Source organism: Myotis yumanensis, unplaced genomic scaffold (assembly GCF_028538775.1).
Source record: "Myotis yumanensis isolate MYYU_CA2020_CCGP unplaced genomic scaffold, mMyoYum1.0.hap1 SCAF_8, whole genome shotgun sequence".
Taxonomy (NCBI): Eukaryota; Metazoa; Chordata; class Mammalia; order Chiroptera; family Vespertilionidae; genus Myotis; species Myotis yumanensis.
In genome coordinates, this window is record NW_027223759.1 from 31408316 (window position 1) to 31430388 (window position 22073).

General features: G+C 44.2%; 1 protein-coding gene across 1 annotated transcript in view; it reads left to right on the forward strand.

Moving 5' to 3' along the window:
* The window catches only part of EFHD1 (EF-hand domain family member D1), a 40592-nt gene extending 22320 nt beyond the window's left edge, over positions 1–18272 (forward strand). Inside the window, exons 2-4 of the mRNA XM_070423358.1 lie at positions 627–774; positions 7733–7867; positions 17076–18272. Coding sequence (XP_070279459.1) covers positions 627–774; positions 7733–7867; positions 17076–17210 — 418 coding nt within the window. The 3' untranslated portion in view covers positions 17211–18272. The remainder of the gene's footprint in view (positions 1–626; positions 775–7732; positions 7868–17075) is intronic.
* Positions 18273–22073: the final 3801 nt, after the last annotated feature.

Consider the following 22073-nt stretch of genomic DNA (forward strand, 5'->3'; position numbering starts at 1 on the left):
AGAGCTGGGACCTCTCTCAGCTGTTAGTCACACAAAAGTGACCATTCAGAACTGGAGACTAGATGAGTGAGCCAGAGGGCAAAGCATAAAGCCAGAGTGCAGTGACCAAGCCTGATTCATGGCCTCGTGCAAGGGCAGGAAGCATAAGCAGGAGACGGAAGGATGTGAGGAGGGGTTGGTGGAAATGGAGGTAGAGAACCCGAGGGGAGGCTACTGGAATCTCTGGTTGCTCCGTGTGAATATAGTGGGTCCATGGGGCGCATTCCTGCAGCTCACCGGTTGTCCAGTATCAGGAGATTCAGTTGATGTTTATTGACAGAAATGGGGGGAATAAAGGTAACCAGGAACATTTTCATCCTCAAGAAACGATGGCCCACTTATCGAGATAAGTCATTAAAACAAACATGTAGTACAAGATCCACTGTGAATCATAGCAGTTCCCAAAGGTGTTTTGAGGAAGGCGGTCCCTTCTGATGCGGTGATCCAGGTGCTGCAAAGCAGGAGGTATTTGAGTTGCTTTTCAACAGGTGAGGCCAAAAAAAGATTCACACATTTGGGAGAGTGACAGGTGTTCTTTCGTCCTGGCTGTGCCATGCCTCATCAGTGTACTTCCTTTGACTCTGCAGGTATGATGCCGGACGGGACGGCTTCATCGACTTGATGGAGCTGAAGCTGATGATGGAGAAGCTGGGGGCCCCCCAGACCCACCTGGGCCTGAAAAGCATGATCAAGGAGGTGGACGAGGACTTTGACGGCAAGCTCAGCTTCCGTGAGGTACCTGTGTCCTGCAGTCCTGAGCCCCTGGAGGGGGAGTGTCCCTGAGGGCACCCTCAAATTTACAGGCTCCTGGAGTACAAATGGCTTGGGCCTCTCTAGAGCAGTGTTTGGATATTTAATCTACAGTTCTGCTTGTAAAAACAATTTAAGGCGTTAGTGAATCTCAGTTCTGCCATGGGGAGATGCTCAGTAAGGAGAGTGAAAGTCAGTGTGGCCCTGGCCAGGGAGCTCAGTTGTGTGGAACATTGTCCTGTACACCAAAAGGTGGTGGGTTCGGCCCAGCCAGTGTGGCTCAGTGGTTGAGCATCAACCTATGAACTAGGACAGTGGTCGGCAAACTCATTAGTCAACAGAGCCAAATATCAACAGTACAACGATTGAAATTTCTTTTGAGAGCCAAATTTTTTAAACTTCAACTATATAGGTAGGTACATTGTTATTAACTTAATTAGGGTACTCTAAAGGCTTAGGAAGAGTCACACTCAGGGGGCCAAAGAGCCACATGTGGCTCGAGAGCCGCAGTTTGCCGACCACGGAACTAGGAGGTTGCAGTTTGATTCCATGTCAGGGCACATGTTCAGGTTGTGGGCTCAATCCCCAGTAGGAGGTGTGCAGGAGTCAGCCAATCAATGATTCTCTCTCAGCATTGATGTTTCTATCTTGCTCTCCATCTCTTTTTCTCTCTGAAATCAATAAAAAATATATATATTTTAAAAAGATGACAGGTTCGATTCCCCATCAGGGCACATACTGAGGTTGAGGGTTCAATCCCCTATCAGGGCATATGTGGGAGGCAGCCTATCCATGTTTCTCTCTCTCATCAATGCTCTCTCTTTCTCTCCCTTCCTCTCTTCAAAATCAATTGGGAAAAAAAAAAAAAGAAAGTGTGGGAGTGTGGGTAGGTTAACCTCACTTGGGTAAAGTGGTATAAGTATCGAGAAATCTGGAAGGATGTTCACCAAAATGTTCATAGTAGGTATTTCTGGGTGCAAAGTTTTGGTGGTTATATAAGTTTATACTTTTTAAAATATATATTAAAAACTTTTCATTTTTATAGTAAGCATTTAAAAATAGTAAAAAAAAAAAAAAAAAAAAGCTGCTCTGTCCAGGTAGCTCAGTTGGATAGAACACATCCCTAAGATTGTGGGTTCTATCCCCAGTCAGGGCACATATAAGAAGCAACCAATGAATGCATAAATAAGTGGAACAACAAATCAATCTCTCTCTCTCTCTCTCTCTCTTTTTCCCTTCCACTCTCTCTCTAAAAGGAATGGTCCTTTTGGCCTTTGAACCCTGAAACTGCAGGCAAAATTTTGTATGTGCAGATGTTTTCCTGATAGAGTGCACACAGATTCACAGGCCGACCCCCTGTGGGTGATACGGCCATTTCTGTTTGGTGAGTGGGGAGGAGGCTCAAGGCCATTGGGTTCCTCCTGGGGTAAGGATGCAACCCCAGAAGAAAGGGAATTCCATGTCTTACATGTTTGAGTTTTATTGAAAGGCCTCTAGGTGTGTCAGAGTGGCCTGGAATTAGAATAACCTGGGACAACGTCGGGCTGAAGGCTCGGGGCATTAGCCCAGCTGCTGCAGTCTGTTCTCAGGCATGTCTCAGCTGATCCCTCAGGGGCCAGAAATAGAGAAGACTGTCCTTCCTGGTGTTTACCCTTGGTTATTCCAGAAACAGTGGAGCGCCAGCATCCTGCTTTCCAATGGTGACTTTGACCGAGTACTGGTCTTCTGTCCAGGCTAAATAGGGCCTTGGAGGCTCTTCCTGGGGTCTTTGCAGTTGACTGGCATCCACAAGTCCCTGCCCAGCTGTGATGAAACTGGCCTGCCTCTCACTGCCCACAAATCAACTCCAGATTCTTCCATCACTTCCTTTCTGAACTGGTAGATGTGAAGATGGAAGATCACAGAAAACCTGTGTTGGGCATAACCCCCACAACTAGGATAATCCGGTCCAGCCTTCATCGCAGAGCTGGGAGCTAGAGGGCCGAAAAGATCAGCATTTGCCTGAAATCAGGCCCCAACCCATGGCTGGACCTGAGCTGCAGCCTGTATGTCACATGTGTCACTCGCCATGGTCGCCTTCCCACCTGTCCCTCCTGCTCCCTCACCTGCCTTTGGTTCGTTTATGTCATGCATGTGTGGTACTGGGCACTGACTCTTTCCTACCCGGATGCCCCTGGGGTGTAGAAGGTAAAAGCTTTTGCTTGGTGAAGCTTTGGAGGCAACGCTGGGGAAAGAGCTTCTGTGGCAAAGTTGGGATCTCTGGGGAACAGAAATTGAGAGGGTGTTGAGAGGTCTGTGCAAGTCACCAACTGAGCTAACACAATGCCTGCCCTGAGTTTTACCAAAGGGCCCCCCAAATTTGCTCTTCCCGGAGTCCAGGATGCTTGGTTAGCTGTGGAGATGCTGGTTTGGCCATTTCCCACAGACGGTGGACAGTAGAGAATTGGACATCTCCCAGGGTTCCATGGTGGGTTTTCAACCTGCCCACAGAGCTCAGTGACCTTTGCATTCACTCCTTTGTCAGTTCGGAGCCCCATATGGTCCCACCTCTAGCAGTTATACCTCCAGAGGTATAGGCTCACTTGCTGTTACCACGCTGTGCTTATGGAGGGAGGTTTGCTGTCAGGCCTCAGTCTCACACAAGCTGCAGAACTTCAGCATGTTATTTTCCTTCTGTGCCTCAGTTTTTCTGTCTTAATATGGGAGTGTTGATAGCTTTTCCTCAGGACTGTTGGGGAGAACCAAGTTCTCTTCCTTTGCCTGTATCAGAACTCTTAGTTGTAAGTGACAGGAAGAGAATGCCAACTAATGTAAATGAGAAAAATCAAATAACTGTTGGTTCGCATACCTGGGAGATGAAGAAGTAGAAATGCATTAGATACAAGTAATCCAGGGTCATTCTCTTGCCATATCTCGACATCTTGACTGTGCTTTCTTCCGTGTCCACCTCATCTTCTACTTCTACATAGGGCATTGTCCCAGCACCTGCAAGATGGCGGACAGCAGCTCCAAGGTTCAGTGCCCCAGTTTAGCAACCCCAGTGAATAGAGGGCTTCTTTTCATACCAGTCCTAGAGGAAGGCCTCTGATTGGCCCTACTAGGAATGCACGCCCACGTCCTAGACCAGTGATGGCGAACCTTTTGAGCTCAGCATGTCAGCATTTTGAAAAACCCTAACTTAACTCTGGTGTCGTGTCACATATAGAAATTTTTTGATATTTGCAACCATAGTAAAACAAAGACTTATATTTTTGATATTTATTTTATATATTTAAATGCCATTTAACAGAAAAATCAACCAAAAAAAATGAGTTCGCGTGTCACCTCTAACACGCGTGTCATAGGTTCGCCATCACTGCATTCAGGGGACCAATCATTGCATTCAGGGGACTGTTATTGGCTAAGGCCAGGTCATATGCCACTGGGCACCATGGTCAACAGACTTACCATCATCACATGGGACAGGGGTTGCCAGGAAACAAAATTGCTCATGTCTTCAGTTCCTTTCTCAAAACCTGGCACTTAGTAGGTGCTTACCTTTCTTTAACTCTCCCAAGCAAGTCACACCCAAGTAAAGCTCTTTGATACAAAAGGTAGGTCTCTGTTAAGTATTATTTTGCTGCTTTTCCCAAACATACAAGGAAATTTGTCTTCCTCTTAAACCTTTTCATTTCCAGTTATGAAAATAATGCATGTACATTAAGGGCATTTTAGAAAATGGCATACAAGGAACCATTAAAAATGATGATGCAACACAGTGTTTCATGACCAGAGAACAGTTGTTGACCATGTAAAAAGTAGGGACAAGCCCTACCCAGTGTGGCTCAGTGGATAAAGCATTGGCACGCAGACTGAAGGGTCCCAGTTCAATTCTGATCAAGGGCACATACCTAGGTATAGCCTTGATACCCGCACGGGCCTGACCAATCAATGGGACATTGATGTTTCTCTCTCTCTGTCTCTCCTCCTCCCTTCCACTGAAAATATCCTCAGGTGAGGATTAACAAACAAACCTATGTTTAAAAAAGTAAGGACAAAAGCAGATTACTAAACTGTCTGTAAAATATTATTTGCATTTGAGGTTTGTGTGTGTACAGACACACATAAGAAGCGTAAGGATGGAACAAAGTTAGCAGTTCTATCTCTATCCTCACCTGAGGATATATTTTTATTGATTTTAGAGAGAGGGGAAGGAAGCGGGAGAAGGAGAGAGAGAGGAATATTGATATGCAAGAGAAACATCGACCGGTTGCCTCCGGTAACCCCAACTGGGGATCAAACCTGCAACCTAGGTATGTGCCCTCACGGGGGATTGAACCTCAACCTTTTAGTGAGAGGGACGATGCTCCAATCAACTGAGCCACCTGGCCGGGGCTACCCTTGACTTTTTTGAGATATCATTTTATATAATGACTACCCCCTTTTTGATTAAGCCAAGTTTGTTTCTGTTACTTGCAAACTTTGAGCTCTAACTAACTAATATGGAAATGTGTTTGCATCTCAAGCTTAGAGCCATGAAATTTAAAATTTCCTAAACTTATCAGAAGCATTTTATAGCTTGAATCTGAAATTGCTTTTAGCTTTGACAGTTCTGTTTCTTTGTTTTCTGTTTCTCCTTCCCTCCCCCGCTCTTTGCTCATAGCTAGGACACTTTCCAATTCCCCACAACATACCAGTCTTTGTGGACTATAAATAGGAAGACAAACAAGGCTGGGCAGTTAGAGAAATTATCATTCAGGAGTTGGTGATTGTAATAAAATTAAATGAGAATGTCTGGCATGCTTTTGGAAGGCTGCACATTTTCAGGTTGAGCTGGACTTTTAATCTTTAACTGGCGGGGATGTGGACCCCTAAGTAATGACAGGGCTCCTCTTGGTCATCCGCTGAGCTGGCAGAGTGAGCATATGAGGCCAGGCTGGGGTCTGCTCTGGGAAAAGACCCACGAGGAATACTTTAAGCCATTCTGTAAACACAGAGGAACATTGTCATCTCCACTTCGGATGTGAGAGGCCGCCCCAGGGTCACCTGGGTTGTTGCTAGGCTCTGTCTTTCCTGGGTTGCCTCCCAGGGCCCAGGGGAATGGCTGGTGTGGAGAAGCTACCTGCTTTTGTGTGTGCTTTACAGAGCAATGTGTGTGTGTGTGTGGGGGGGGGGCTTCTGTAACTAAATGCTTTAAAGACAGGCAGGGTACCGAGGGACAAGGGACAGATATTTCCCTCCTTCCCTCCTGGAGTGGCTCACATTTGCAGCATGGAAGTCTTTGCTGCTTCCGTCTCTTCTGTGAGAGCCGGGCCACAACCGTCCCCAAACCCCCTTGCCCTCCCTTCTACTCACCTTCTTCAACAGGCTTGTTTTCTTTTTCGTTTTACAGCCAATATGTACGTATTAATTCTTTTATAGTACCTGAACTTGACTCTCAGACATGTAAAATGAAACACTGAAGTGTCTTTATATTCAGTGATAAAGCTGATATCATATATAGTTTCATATAAGTATACTTAGTATTTTCCAAGCCTCTGGAGCCAGTGTTTGGGCTCTGATAGTCTGCAGCAAACTGAGTCTTTGCCGGCCTCTAGTGAGAGAGTTTGAAGTTGCGGGTGGATGAACATCATGTTGCTACTGAGCCAGTCAGTGGTCTCTGCAAAGCTGCATGTCCCTGCACGTCTTGCTTCATCCCTGAGCATCTTGCTTCATCCATAGCTTTGCATCAGCAATGACCATAGTGGAGTCAAGACCCCCAAAGCAAGAATTACAAAGAAAGTTTTATTAGCAAGGTTTTTGGGGTGGTGGTGGTAGAGGTTAAAACTTTTTCTTTTTAATATGTTTTTATTGATTTTAGAGAGAGGGGAAAAAAAAAATAACATAGAGTTTGATCGGCTGCTTCCTGACACCCCCTACTGGAGATCAAGCCTGCAACCCAGGCATGTGCCCTGACTGGGAATCGAACCTGTCACCCATCCCTGCATTGGGGGATGCTCAACCAACTGAGCCACACTGGCCAGGGCGAGGAGGTTGAAACTTTGACTTAATGAAAGACACTTTCCTCTAGGAATTAAGAGTCTTGGCAGTAAAAGACACCCCAGGTGGAATTTGGAGAGCCTGTTGTAGGTGTTTTACCTCTCACTATACTTTAGATAATGTTCTTTTCTCTTGGGAAGCCATTCTCTGGAGAAGAAGGTCATGAAAAAGAACCTGGAATTTCCCTATATTTTAGGTAGCACATGAAAACCTGGAGAAACCTCTTTGATGTGGAATGCATAACTCATATTCTTTCCAATGAAAAATAAATGGTAGAAGTTGGGTAGCCATTATTGACAAATAAATTCAGAAAAATTCTTTAAAGAAGAGAAGTTAAAAGCCATAAAATTGACTTGGGGGAGAAAGACAGAAAGCTGGGGGACCAACTTTTTCAGCTTAGCCTATTTATTTATTTTTAAATGCATTCTACGGAGGCTTTGGCACAGGCTGGCTTTAAAGATTAACTCATTCAGGTCACATTTTGAATCTGGAAGAAGAAGATGGATTATTCAATAAATGATGTGAGGATTACTAACTAACCATTTGGAGGAAAATAAGGTTAATGATCAATGTCGCATGATAGATCAGAATAAATTTCAGAGATTAAATATTTACATGTTAAAAAAAAAAGGGGGGAGTCATAAAAGCAGTAGACAAAAAGCATGGGTGATTGTTTCTATAACCCTGGTGGCGAGGAAGGTTTTTCTAAGCACAACACTGGTGAGAAAAAATAAAAAGTTTGATAGATTTTATGTAAAATTTTTGAAAGTCAAAAATGACCATGAACAAAAGCGGAGAGACAGAGCTAAAGCATTTGAAACATAGCTATAAGGATTTCTTAGAAAATACTAAGAAAGGTAAGCAATCTAGTGGGGCCGAAGGGGATGGTTGTCAATCTCTCAGTGATGTTGACCTTTCCCCACAGTTCCTGCTCATCTTCCACAAGGCCGCCGCAGGGGAGTTGCAGGAGGAAAGTGGGCTGATGGCCCTGGCCAAGCTGTCTGAGATCGATGTTGCCCTGGAGGGCGTCAAAGGTGCCAAGAACTTCTTTGAAGCCAAGGTAGGTGGCTTCTTCCTGTGTGGGACAATCGCCCCCTCCCTGCACCCTGCCCAACAGGAGATCCCGGTTCGTGACTCTCTCATTAACTCCCTCAGGACAAGCTTAAATAGATCGTGCGTGATTGCAGGAGAATGAATGTGTCTGTGTGCAATCTACAAATAAAAAACACAACTGAATGGCACATGCACCAGACTCTGGTTTCAGATTGGGTTACTTGGACAGCTACCTCCATATTTTCATTTTACACACTTGTGTGTAAACAAGTGAATAATGGGGCCAGAGGAAGGAGCCTTGGTGACTTGCCCCAAATTTGCTCCATTGACAATGTCTGGGAGTGGGGAAGGAATCTGCAGTGCACGGTCTTGACTCTCCTCTGGGCGCTGCCGTTCATTCACATGTTCATCCGGCCATTGAACATTTATGGAGAGCCCACCCCTTGCTGGGCACTGTCATTTTCACCTCTGCAGAGCACACCTGCAGAAAGAGAGATCAGGAGAGCCCTCCAAGCCCCTTGTCCACCACAGCAGTGGAGTGCAGTTGGTAAGGCTGCCTCCTCCTGTTACCCGTCTGTGCCTCAGTTTCCTCATCTATGCAGTTGGGGGGTGGGGCAGAGATAATGGAATTGCTGTGAGGATTATAAGAGTTCATATATACGTAAAGTGTTAAGCAAGTACCTGGCTCACTGCGAGTATTCCATATGTGATACGAGCTGTTGGACTCCTCACCACCCGAGGCAGGAGTCTGCCTCTTGTGTGGTTTTGGCTTACTCTACTAGTCTGCCCAGAGACAAATTGTCCTTGGCAACACATTTCAGCCTGCTTGGGCCCTTAAGCTTGATTATCTTCTCACTTCTCTGTGATGCTGCTTGGAGGAACAGTCCATCATTTTTGTGCCAACATGTAAACTGAATCATGGCGGACTCGGTGCCTGAATTCCTACTGCCATCATCTGATAGTCAGGGGGCAGGCCGACCACTCATTGTGCGTTCAACACCAGCATTGTGTGTCCAACCCTGAAAGTGGTTTGGCCCTTCTTTCATGACGTAACATTGATTCAACCCAGTCCCCCTGGCAATGCCTGGCCCCACATTCAGCTCAGGAGATACAAGGGTGTAGAAGATGACACGTTTGCCCTGCCCAGGACACGCACTCAGTCTAGTGAGGAAAGCAGACTGTCAGCCTGGATGGAGAGGAGGCAGGGGCTAATTCTGGTGGGATGGGTCCTCCCCATTCATTGACTGAGTCAACGTGTGCACATCTCTCGTGATACCTTGGGCTGGGGCCAAGGACTGAGACTCACCTTAGCAGGATGTTCTTTTCACTCCATGGCTGCAGTGCAGTGTGCCGAGTGCTTTTGTCCAAGTCTGTATGAAGTCTCTGGGAACATCTTATCTGGGCATTCAGACCTTTTGTAACCTAGATCTGGTCCCCACTCTAGCCTCGTCCACCCCTTGCATGTTTCGAACGCTGCCATGCTTTTCATGACTGGGCCTCAATACTGCTGTGTCCTCTGCCTGGAAGGCCCCATCCAAATGCCTCTTCCTAGAAAACTCTACTCATTCTTTAAGACCCATGTTAAAGAGTTGCCTCTTCTTGGCTGTTTTCCCTGATTATCCCAGTTGAAAAAGTCTGTCCTCTTCTGCGTGCCTGTATTATGAGTGGAAGTGCTATCATAATTTATTTGTTCAAGGTATTATAATTTATTTTGGACACGTTGGGCAAGTAAATAAATCGACCCAATTTTTTGAGAGCAGTTTGGATCTAGCTGTTAACTTTTGATATTCTTCACCTCTAGAATTCTGCCTATAGGAGTTTGGCCTCAGAGACACTCATGTAAATGCACCTTCAGCACCAGCATTGTGTGTCTAACCTTGTCTGTATATAAATATAAATACAGACAAGGGTTTTTTCCTACAGCACTGTTAGTAATAAAGAAAAATTGGAAATGACTGAAACTTCCATTATCAGGAATTACACCCACACATGTGCACACCCTACAGCCATGGGTATGTATGGACAGATGCCGAAAATGAATTAAGCAAAACAGTTTGTTTGAAACCCCATTTTGTAAGTATTAAATACACTCTGGATAATTACTTCCAAAGCATTAGTAACACTTGTTGTCTGAGGGGCTTTTTAAATATTTTTGTAATGTTTTATAATTATGGCTGCATTATTTTTATAACCAGGAGAAAAGATGAAAAGAATAACAATAAAATAAAATTTTTTGAGTGTATTATGTGTACGCATCTGCTTCCCCACCCAGACTCAAAGGCAGGGTAGGTATATTATCTTTGTAATTACAGTGCTGGGCATATAATAGCCCTCAATAAACATTTGCTTGAGTGACAAATGCAGGGAATCACCCCTTGAATTTAGGAGAGGGCCATAAAGGAGCTGGCGTTTGTGACAGATGTTCAAAGATGAATGGAAACTCACCTTGTAATCAAGGAAGGGAAGGCGTTCCTGCCGTGGGAATGGCAGGAGCAAAGGCTGCAAGGCATGGAGGGTGAGGAGTGTCTGGAGGCTGGCCCTTGTCCACACTAGACACACTTAGAAAGGGAGTCTGGGCTCCCCTAGAGACCACGCCTTCCTCAGCCTACTGAGCACCAGAACCATCTGCAGGCCAGCTTCCCAGTCCCACCCAGATCAACCTGGTTCTCCAGGGTAGGGCCCAGGAAACATGGACTTGAATCAGCTCTGCAGGTGGTTCAGGGCAGAGCCAGGCTTGGAAAGCACAGCTGCACACTTGGGTGTGGGTGTGGTGGCGGGGTGGCCCTCAGAGGAGCTTGAGCAGGAGCCTGACATGATCAGTGGTGGACACTATAGGGATCGACTTGCCTGGGGCGAGGCTGGACTTGGGAAGCTTTCATAGATTCTGGAGAATCGTAGGTCCAGTGAAGGTAGTGACAATGGGGGACTCTCAGTATTTATGACCACTTGATTGGAGGTGAGATGTACACTGAGTGGCCAGATTATTATGACCACCTGACATTTGTAGGCAAATTAGCTATAATTTCGCGCTGAAGTTGCTAGAGGGCCAGACCATTATAAATAGGGAAGCAGGTTGTTTACCATGACAATAGAAGTGATTTTTTTCTGAAGATATGGGTAAACATCGCGATTTAACAGCCTTTGAACATGGGACATATATATATCTATATAGACTGAGTGGCCAGATTATTATGACCACCCCAGTACTTCGTTGAGCCACCTTTTGCCTTCAATACTGTGGCGATTCTTCTTGGCATTGACTCCACAAGATGTTGAAAGGTGATGCGAGGAATCTGACCCCAGGCCTGATGAATAGCACTGTCCAGTTCTGTGAGATTTGATGGTTGTGGAACCAGCTGCCTGATGGCTCTTTTAACTTTGTCCCACAAATGCTCAATTGGATTGAGATCTGGTGATTGTGGGGGCCACCTAAGCAAGGTAAAGTCTCCCTCATGTTCTTGAAACCACTCCTGTACAATATGAGCACCGTGGCATGGCACATTGTCTTGTTGGAAGAAGCCATCTCCATTGGGATACGCCATCAACATGATAGGATGAACTTGATCAGCAACAATACATAAAGTATGTTGTGCTATTCAGATGTTGTTCCACACGAATTAAAGGGCCCAAATCATGCCAGGAAAACATGCCCCAAACCATAACACTGCCCCCACCAGCTTGAAGGGTTGTACTCATGCATGTGGGGTGCATGCTTTCATGCTGTTTCTGCCAAATTCTCACTCTGCCATCTGCATGATGCAACTGGAAACATGATTCATCAGACCACATGACTGTTTTCCAATGCTCGACTGTCCAATCCTTGTGTTCCTGTGCGAATTGGAGACGTTTTATCTTGGTAACTGCAGACAGCAAAGGTGTTTGAACAGGCCTTCGGCTTCCATATCCATACGATGCAGTGTACGGCTAATTTGCCTACAAACATACATATATATATATATATATATATATATATATATATATATATATATATATATATAATCTCCCACATTCAAAGGCTGTTAAATTGCGCTGTTTACCCATATCTTCAGAAAAAAATCACTTCTACTGTCGTGGTAAACAACCTGCTTCCCTATTTATAATTGTCTGGCCCTCTGGATATTATAGCTCATTTGCCTACAAACGTCAGGTGATCATAATAATCTGGCCACTCAATGTAAAATGCTACAAGGCTTGTTGGTGATATTTTTTTCCATCAAGGCAGGCCATCCTCCCAGCCATGGGAATAATTTAAGGAGGAAAAGTTATAAGCTGGGTTTTAGAGTTAAATCTAAGGTGACTTAAGATAAAAGGAAGGCATGCCCTTTCATTTGAAGGGCACAATGTTGGTTGCAAATAGTTTCTGTTCATGTCCTAAGAAATACCTGGGAAATTCGGAAAATATCATTTCCTAGTCCGTGTTACACCCACACATTTGCATGATAGGGCTTCTGATTCAGAAAGAACAAAAACAACATTCCTGGTAATAGTTTCAGAAGTATCTGTCTCCAGAAACAGACCCCTGTGAAGTGTAGACAGAATTCAGAAAAAGGATATAATAACTTTTCACTGAGTTGTGAGAATCCTCATTGGGCTCCAAAGGAGGTAACAGAATGAAAATCAGAAAGGGACCTGGCCAGTGTGACTCAGTGGTGGAGTGTTGGCCCGTGTGCCAAAGGGTTGTGGGTTCGATTCCCTGTCAAGGGCATGTACCTAGGTTGCAGGGTCACTCCCTGTCCCCAGTTGGGGCATGTAGGGAGGCAACCAGTCAATGTGTCTCTCTCACATCGATGTTTCTCTCTCTCTCTTTCTCTTTCTCTCTCCCCTTTCTTGCCTCCCTCCCCTCTCTAAAAATAAATGGGAAAAATAGCCTTGGGTGAGGATTAATAATAATAAAAAAAGGACTGGGATAATGTTTAAAATATTGATATCATAGGTAGACCAAATTAGAAAAATGTGGTCAGTTAGACATCTCAGAGACATTGGTGAAGTTTAACTTTAATAATAACACATTTTAAAATAAAACCATCTTCTTTTTTAAAAAAAATATTTTTATAGGTTTCAGAGGAAAGGGAGAGGGAGCGAGAGATAGAAACATCAATGATGAGAGAGAAACATTGATCGACTGCCTACTGCACACCCCACACTGGGGATCTAGCCAGCAACCGGGCATGTGCCCTGACTGGGAATTGAACCATGACCTCCTGGTTCACAGGTCAATGCTCAACCACTGAGCCACACTGGCTCAGCAATAAAACAATATTCTTCAACGTGATAAAAGAATATTTACTTTTTTATAAGTATAAAAACATTCAATAAAATGGTAATATTAAGTAATGTAGTATGGGTACAGGAATAAACAAAACAGTTAGTAGAACAGGATAGACAATAATAAAAACAGCTATATAATAAAAGCCTAATATGCTAAGTGTTGGGTTGTCCAGTTGGCCTCCAACCAAAGTGTAATATGCTAATGCTAAAGCTGCTCAACCGCTCGCTATGACGTGAACTGACCACCAGGGGCAGTCAACTGGTCAACCAGTCGCTATGACATGCACTGACCACCAGGGGGCAGATGCTCCAACTGGTAGGTTAGCTTGCTGCTGGGGTCCAGCTAATCGGGACTGGAGCCCTCCCACGGTCCTTCCCTGGCTGGCCAACCTCCCGCATCCCTCCCCGGCCCTGATCGTGCACTGGTGGGAGCCCCTCACCTGGCCTGCGCCCTCTCGCAATCCAGGACCCCTCCGGAGATGTCGGGGAGCCAGTTTCGGCCCGATCCTGCAGGCCAGGCTGAGGAACCCCACTGGTGCACGAATTCATGCACGAGGCCTCTAGTTTAGTATATAAAAAAGCTCATTTTTGCCCTACCTGGTTTGGCTCAGAGGTTGGAGCATCAGCCCATGAACTGAAGGGTCCCGTATTTGATTCTGGTCCAGGGCACATACCTCAGTTGCAGGCTTGCTCCACAGCCCCAATTGGAGTGCCTGCGGGAGGCAACCAACCGATTTGTCTCTCTCACATTTGTCTCTTTCTCCCTCCCTCCCTTACACTCTCTCTAAAAATCAATGAAGACAGCCAGTCGGCCTGGTGGTCAAATCCCTCTAGTATTAACTACAACAATCAAGGCTTAACTAGAACAAGACTGCGCACAAAGACCACAAGGGGGTGCACCAAGAAAGCATAAAAAATGCGGAGACAAAAAAACATGACAGAAATGGAGGATGTAGAGCTAAAAAACGCAATTTTGAGGGCTTGCAATAATGTGCTAGAAGCTGCCAATAAACTTGATGAGAGCCTCACGAAAACTAATGAGACCCTCGATGCTATGATAAAGAAACAACTAGAAATTAAGCATACACGGACTGAAATAAAGAATATTATACCCAATAGCAGACCAGAGAAGTGCAAGAATCAAGCCAAAGATTTGAAATGCGAAGAAGCAAAAAACACCCAACCGGAAAAGCAAAATGAAAAAAGAATCCGAAAATACGAAGATAGTGTAAGGAGCCTCTGGGACAGCTTCAAGCGCACTAATATCAGAATTATAGGGGTGCCAGAAGATGAGAGACAGCAAGATATTGAAAACCTATTTGAAGAAATAATGGCAGAAAACTTCCCCCACCTGGTGAAAGAAATGGACTTACAGGTCCAAGAAGCGCAGAGAACCCCAAACAAAAGGAATCCAAAGAGGACCACACCAAGACACATCATAATTAAAATGCCAAGAGCAAAAGACAAAGAGAGAATCTTAAAAGCAGCAAGAGAGAGAAAATCAGTTACCTACAAGGGAATACCCATACGACTGTCAGCTGATTTCTCAACAGAAACTTTGCAGGCCAGAAGGGAATGGCAAGAAATATTCAAACTCCTGAATACCAAGAACCTACAACCAAGATTACTTTATCCAGCAAAGCTATCATTCAGAATTGAAGGTCAGATAAAGAGCTTCACAGATAAGGAAAAGCTAAAGGAGTTCATCACCACCAAACCAGTATGATACGAAATGCTGAAAGGTATCCTTTAAGAAGAGGAAGAAGAAAAAGGTAAAGATACAAATTGTGAACAACAAACATGCATCTATCAACAAGTGAATCTAAGAATCAAGTGAATAAATAATCTGATGTACAGAATGAACTGGTGATTATAATGAATCAGGGACATAGAAAGGGAATGGACTGACTATGCTTGGGGGGGGAAAGGGGAATGGGAGATGCGGGAAGAGACTGGACAAAAATCGTGCACCTATGGATGAGGACAGTGGGTGGGGAGTGAGGGCGGAGGGTGGGGCAGGAACTGGGAGGAGGGGAGTTATGGTGGGGGGGGGGAAGAGGAACAAATGTAATCTGAACAATAAAGATTTAATAAAAAAAAAAAAAGAAAAAAGAAAATAAAAATCAATGAAAAAAATATCCTTGTATGAGGATTAACAACAACAACAAGCTGAATGTGAAGATAAAACCATAAAAGTATTGGAAGGAAATACAGGAAAGTGGGTTTAGAAACTTCGTAAACATGACATGAAATTCTAAAGTCAGAAAGGAAATGGCTGGAAAGCATTGATTGCATCAAAATTTAAGAATATTTGTATGGCTTAAGCTACCTTGAAGTTAAAAGACAAATAAGCCCGGCCAATGTTGCTCAGTGACTTGAGCATCAATCCATGAACCAAGAGAGGTCACCAGTTTGATTCCTGGTCAGAGCACATGCCCGGGTTGCAGGCTTGATCCCTGGTGGGGTGTATGCAGGAGGCAACCAATCGCTGGTCCTCTCTCATTGGTGTTTCTATCTCTCTCTCCCTCTCCTTTCCACTCTCTCTAAAATCAATAAAAACATATTTTAAAAAAGACAAAGAACTTGGAAATAGTAACTGAAAAATATTAAGAAGGAATTAACACCTACATTATGGAAAGTAAAAAAAATAAAAATAGCTGAATAGGAAAAGGAGCAAAGGATACAAATGGGTACTTCACCAAAGAGGAAATAAAAGGTGCCAGTTTACCTATCAGATTGGCAAGTAGGGAGAAGGTTAATTATAAGCCGTGGCAAGGCTGTGGGTGAAGTGAGAACCCGTGTTCTCTGATGGTGGGGTATAAATGGGAACGGTTGCTTTGGAGAGCAAGTTCACCATCTTTATTAAATAATGTGCATGCCCACCGTGTTTGAAAAGTTTACCTAATTGATGAGACACAGAGAGAAAATCAGTTCTAGGATAGAGAATTTTAAGATGAGTTTACCTGATATTGTATCATTGGAGATAAATTTGATTTTTTTAAAAATGGCACTGAATCCCATTCACAAATACAAACAAAAAACATGTAATATATGGAAATAAGTTTAGAATGATTTATTTAGAGAAAACCAAAAATTCTAGTGGGTAACCTAAAAGACCGTGGTGAATAAAAATAGAGGCTTTCAGGGAAAACCTCTATTTTAAAGAAATCCCTTTGCCACAGGAGAGTGATACAGCCCCAATCAGAATCCCAGCAGGGAGGTTATTTTGTTTCTGTGAAATAAAAACTGGAAAGCAGCCCAGCCGTTATTGCTCAGTGGTTGAGTATAGACCTATGAGCCAGGAGGGCACGGTCCAATTCCCGGTTAGGGCACATGCCTGGGTTGTGGGCTCAATCCCCAGTGTGGGGCAGCAGGAGGCAACTGATCAATGATTCTCTGCCATCATTGATGTTTCTATCTCTTCCTCTCCCTTCCTCTCTGAAATCAATAAAAATATATTTTAAAAAAAGTAGAAGTGGGTAATAGGTGGGATATTAAACAGTGTCCTGAAAAAGCAGAGAAGCGGGAAGACCGACCCACAACAGCAAAGTGACTGTGTCCTCGCTACTACCAGGCAAACCTGGGAAGACCACGGGGAAGGAGTCTCATGTCACATGGCTCTAGACCAGTGGTTCTCAACCTTCCTAATGCCGTGACCCTTTAATACAGTTCCTCATGTTGTGGTGACCCCCAATTTCATTGTTACAAATTGAACATAATTAAAGCACAGTGATTAATCACAAAAACAATATGTAATTATATATGTGTTTTCCGATGGTCTTAGGCAACCCCCGTGAAAGGGTCGTTCGACCCCCCCAAAGGGGTCGCAACCCACAGGTTGAGAACCGCTGCTCTAGACAACCAAGTTCTGTTCACTGGGTGCTCCATCTCCTAGGTTCTCGTCCCCTCTCTCACTCTGTTGGTCTGTTTCTGCTGTTTCTCTGCAGGTCCAAGCCTTGGCCTCGGCCAGTAAGTTTGAAGCTGAGCTGAAAGCTGAGCAAGATGAGCGGAAGCGGGAGGAGGAGAAGAGGAGGATCCGCCAGGCAGCCTTCCGGGAGCTCAAGGCCACTTTTAGCACATAGTCGGGTGACCTTGACCTCTGTCTACAGCTGTGCCTCACTGGTGCCCCTGGGAGAGCTGGGCAGGCATCCTCACCCCCAACTGATTCCTCGCCCCAACCAGCCTCCACACCCGTCAAGCAAACGCCTTAGCCTCAGGGCAGCAGGGAGCGTCCTCACCCCCAGGTGAGAGAGACCAGCTGTTCCTTGCCTCTCTTTTCCTCCCACGGTTCTCTGCCCTTTTCTGTAGCCAGAATGTGCCTCTGTTTGGCCACCTGTGACTTTTCCTTGTTCCTTTTACTCTTCCACATCAAATAGTGGAAACAAATTGTACAGACACTTCTTCCCCTTGGTGGTTCTTAGAGGAGATGACCCTTGGGGGCTGTGATGTTCATGTTGCCCATTTTCTTGGGTAATTCTCTGCCCCACCCTCCTCCCCTTTGTTTCCCATCGGCTACCCTGTTCTCATTCTTAGCCCGAGCCTGCCAGTGGCCTTTTCATCTTCACTTGTCTTTTGATGGTGGTGAAGTTTGAAGCAGGTCAAGCTGGACCATTGCCTGTCCCCTCTCCAACAGGGGGCGTGGCATGCTGCCAAGGTGACACAAAGTAGTGAAAAGATAAGTTCTGTTCCTCCCATCACGGTTCTCCTGTCCCCTAGCATTTCCCCCAGACCCACCTTCATTCATATTTCCCCATTCCAGCCTTTTTTCCCCACTCTTAAATACTGTGCTATATACCTATAATAATAAAAGAATAATTTAGAAGTTCTATTAATGAGTAGAATTCCTGCTAACTCTGACTCTATGCAAATTATATTACAGTAGACCCCTGACATTCACAAGTGACAAATCTAGAGTCTTGCAAAATCCCAAAGGTCATGTCCACCCTCATCATGTAGAAAGTTTCCGACATCTGCTCCAAGGTGGTGAGGCTGTTCTAAACCTCCAGCACACGTTTTTATATCTTGTGAGTTCTTGGGATTGTGTACAAATGCCAGGGGTTTGTTGTATTTTAAAAAAATAATTCCTAATGTCATATTTATTCCCTTTTGTAACTGCTGTCTTTACAATAAAGAAAACATCTGCATTTCTACCTTACAGCTGTTTCTTTTTAAATAAACTGTGCAATTAGACTTTGCCATCCCATCATTGTGCTTCTAGACTTCTTTGAATTGGGGGAGAGAGGAAGTGTTTTCCGTAGGGGCCACTTCCAGCCCAGGCTTCTGTTGGTCACCGAGTCTCTGAAGTCCAGTTAGAAGTGGTAACTAGAGGGTTAGTCTTCACTCCAGGGAATCTGAGCACTGAGGTTGTCTGCCGGCTGCTCTTTCCCGTCCCATCACTGAGGATTTTTTCAGCTGCAGGTAAAACCTGTGGCTTAATCTCTCTCTTGCTTACTAGACTCTTGAAACTCTGAGGAGAGCTCACCTTCCCATGTGTAATTCCAGGGTATTTGGGGGACCTGGTAAGGACTTCTGTCCTAAGAGAATACCCTTAGCCCCCCAGCGAGGATCGTTTCTGTTGCCGCACATGCCCAAGACCTATACAATCCTCAGGCATTTTTCTAGGTCAAGTCATCCTCCAACCTCCCCACCTGGGTTGCAGTGAACATGAAAAAGGAATGAAGAGACTGATTGTATGATTATGTGCCAGAAGCCGGTCCATCCTTGCTGCTTGACACAGTCGCTACAGGAAAGAAACATCTGCACAGCATATGTTTCAAGGGACCTGGCATATATAGCATATTGTTCTTAATATGTTTGCTCTCCTTAGCGCCATGTGTTTTAACCAAGGTCACCTCTCCGAGAAAGGTTGTTTCCCCGGGTGGGGATTTTTCCCTGAGGTTAGGGATGGGATACAACCCCTTAACTAAGTGCCAGGCGGGTAGTTAATCACTTTAACTACAAACAATCACGCTTAAGCTATATAATCTTTACTCTCTGGAATGGAGATAAGAAACGCCCTAACCTTTGCAATAGAAATTGACAGGATTAAAATCGACTGGTATAAATACAGATGTAACAAGACAATAAACATCAGATCCTAACCAGAACTTTGGCTGGAGATCCTGGCTAGAGGTCCTGACTAGGCTGCTGATCAACTCTAGGCTGTCTCCGTGTCATTCCTTCTTTGCCGACTCCGTCCACACCTTTGGGGACCCCTGGACCTGCTGGGGTTGGACCCCAGCAATTATGCTTATTGGTATTATCCAAATGAGCCAAGAACTTTTGTCCACACAAAAACCTGTACAAAAACGTTTATGAGCAGCTTTATCCATAATTGCCAAAAGTCGGAAGCAACCAAGATATTCTTCGGTCGGTGAATGGATAACAGTGTCATCACAGTAGAATATTAATTTAGTGATGAAAAGAAATACTCAATAATAAAAAGAAATGAGCTATCAAGCCACAAAAAGATATGAAGAAAACTTAAATGCATATTGCTGACTGAAAGAAGCCAACCCAGAAAGGTTGCATCTACATGATTCCAGCTGCTTGAGATTCTGGAAAAAGCAAAACTATGAAGACAGTAAAAAGATCAGTGGTTGCAGGGTGAGGGGCAGGATGAATACATGGCACACAGAAGACTTTTAGGTAGTCAAACTATGTATGATACTGTAATAGTAGATACGTTCATTGTACAGCTGTCAACACCCATAGAATGTACAAGAACAAGAGTGAACCCTTATGTAAACTATGGACTTTAGTTAATAGTAATGCATCAATATGGGCACATCAACTGTAACAAGTGTACAACACTAACGCAAGGTGTTAATAATATGGAAAACCGGAGGGGGAGAAGGAAGAGAGGTTTATGGGCATTGGGTACTTCTTGCTAAGTTTTTCTGTAAACCTAAAACTGCTCTAAAAAAAAAATAAAGTCTACAATTAAAAAAAAAAGAAGGCAGGAATGGAGGCAACATTGTAATTACTTTCAAACATTCATTTGTTTCTCTTATAACTAGGCCCAAGTGAGAGTTAAAAACCCTGAGTGCAATAACAGAAAATGTAACACAGGAGGATTTAAGACAAAAAAGGACCAATATTGGGCCATGTAACAGGACAGAGACAGGACTTCTTGGCCCCATCTTGGTCATGAAGTCCTGCAGATGTTCCTTACATGCCTGTCACCTGCAGTTCCCATCCTCCACCTCCATGGCCATGGCCTTCATTGGTTGCCCTGCCCTCATGTTGCCCTGATTGTCCACCCTACAGCTAGAATAATTCTTATAAGCTGCAAACTGTTTCTAATACCTCTCGATTCTACCGTCCTCTTCACATGGAGTTCTCCCTCTATGTGTGTCTGTGTCCAAATTTCCCTTTTTAAATTTTTATTGATTTTTTTTCTTAGAGAGGGAGGAAGGGGGAGAGAGAGTGAGAAACATCAATCAGTTGCCTCCCATGTGTGCGCTGACCAGGAATCAAACCCTCAACTTTTGGTGCACAGAATGATGCTCCAACCAAGTCATACCCACGAGGGCTATATTTCCCTTTTTCATAAGGACTCTAGTCATTGAATTAGAGCCCACCCTAATGACCTCATTTTAGCTCAATTACCTCTTAAAGACCCTATCTCCAAATAACGTGGCATTCTGAAGTACATTCTGAGGTTAGGATGCTAACATGTCTTTTGGAGGGATGCAATCTGATCCATAGAGAGGATGTTCAAATTGCTGTGTAACAAATTACCCCAAAATGTAGTGGCTTAAAGCAACCATTTCGTTATGCTCATAGATTTGGTGAATCAGGAATTCAGACACGGCACAATGAGAATGGTGGTCCTTGTTTCATGATGTCTTGGGCATGTTCCTGGGTTGCAGGTTTGATCCCCAGCTCTAGTCGGGATGTGTGCGGGAGACAACCAATTGATATGTCTCTCTTACATTGATGTTTCTCCCTCCCTCCCACCCTCCCTCCCTCCCTATCCTTCCCTTCCACTCTAAAAAAAACAAAACAAACAAACAAACAAAAAAATCAATGGAAAAATATCCTCAGGTGAGGATTAACAAAAAATAAAATAGACTGAGCAAACAAGGTGGAAGCTCTACCACCTTTATGATCTAACATTGGAAGTCACCTTGTTTTTCTTCTAGCACATTCTATAGGTTACAAGGGCCCAAGGGGAGGGGAATTATACTCTATGTCTAGAAAGGGTAATTACAAGGTTTTAGAGGAGTACAAGGCATGGAAGACATTGTTGCTGCCATCTTTAGAAAAACACAATCTGCCACAGTTGATCAACCTGTGTTTGCTACAAATTAAACTTGTTTTGGACTAAACTCCCTACTCCCCTCTTCTCCTAATGATCTGCTAGTCTCAATTTCTCTGTTTCTATCACTGATACAACAAATCTGAAACTGTTATTATCTCTGACTAGGGCAGGCATCATCTGCTGTTAACTTTAACAACCACTATTTAGCCCTAGCTGGTTTGGCTCAGCAGATAGAGCATCGACCTGCGGACTGAAGGGTCCTAGGTTTGATTCCCGTCAAGGGCATGTACCTGGGTTGCGGGCACATCCCCAGTAGGGGGCGTGCAAGAGGCAGCTGAATGAATGTTTCTAACTTGCTATCCCTCTCCCTCTCCCTTCCTCTCTGTAAAAAAATCAATAAAATATTTTTTAAAACTACTATTTAACAAAATATTGGAGAGACAGTAAATTAAACGAGAAGAGAACAGCACCTTTCCTGAGGAGTATAATAAAAAATTTATTGATCCTATAGGTATTTATTGAGTGTCTACTGTGTGCCAGGACAATGCCAGCTGTTGAGGAAACAAAGTCCAATAATGCAGTATGTGTAATGGTTAAAAACAAGGGATGTTGTTGGCTTTCACCACCACCACCACCACCACATCATCATCATCTTAGATTCAGTTCTTGCTCTCTGATT